Source organism: Charadrius vociferus, unplaced genomic scaffold (genome assembly GCF_000708025.1).
Source record: "Charadrius vociferus isolate BGI_N301 unplaced genomic scaffold, ASM70802v2 scaffold282, whole genome shotgun sequence".
NCBI lineage: Eukaryota > Metazoa > Chordata > Aves > Charadriiformes > Charadriidae > Charadrius > Charadrius vociferus.
The window spans coordinates 2,639,182-2,639,601 of NW_009647731.1; the positions used below are offsets into that span (position 1 = coordinate 2,639,182).

Here is a 420-nt window from a genome sequence, read left to right on the forward strand (position 1 = left end):
GGCCCCGGGGCCGGGGCCCGAGGGGGGGATTCGGCTCTACAGCATGCGGTTCTGCCCCTACGCCCAGAGGACGCGCCTCGTCCTCCGCGCCAAGGGCATCAGGTGAGGCCTTCCCGGCGGGCCGGCATGGCCCCGGGGTTCCCCCTCCACCACACCCCCCCCGCTACACCCGGCGCTGCCGCGGCGGCCCTTCAGGGCTCGCAGGGGGCGGTTCAAGCTTCTCTCCTAACCTGAGCATCCTAAACGGCTCTTAATTAAACATCCTCCAAACCAACTGAGTGAAAAGGGGTTCCTGTGGGTGATTTTGTTGTAAAGCTTGAACTTCTTAGGACTTTTTTGGGGAGCGGTGGCTTGCTAGTGTGGGAAATAAGTAGGCTGTGTATGAAAATAATTATGTAAAGGCCCAAAGTAAATCTGTAG

General features: G+C 59.5%; 1 protein-coding gene across 2 annotated transcripts in view; it reads left to right on the plus strand.

Moving 5' to 3' along the window:
• Positions 1-6: 6 nt before the first annotated feature.
• The window catches only part of LOC104283383 (glutathione S-transferase omega-1-like), a 10,064-nt gene continuing 9,650 nt past the window's right edge, over positions 7-420 (plus strand). For both annotated transcript variants that reach the window (XM_009881545.1, XM_009881547.1), the window contains exon 1: positions 7-102. In XM_009881545.1, the coding sequence (XP_009879847.1) occupies positions 44-102 (59 nt within the window). In that variant the 5' untranslated portion in view covers positions 7-43. The remainder of the gene's footprint in view (positions 103-420) is intronic.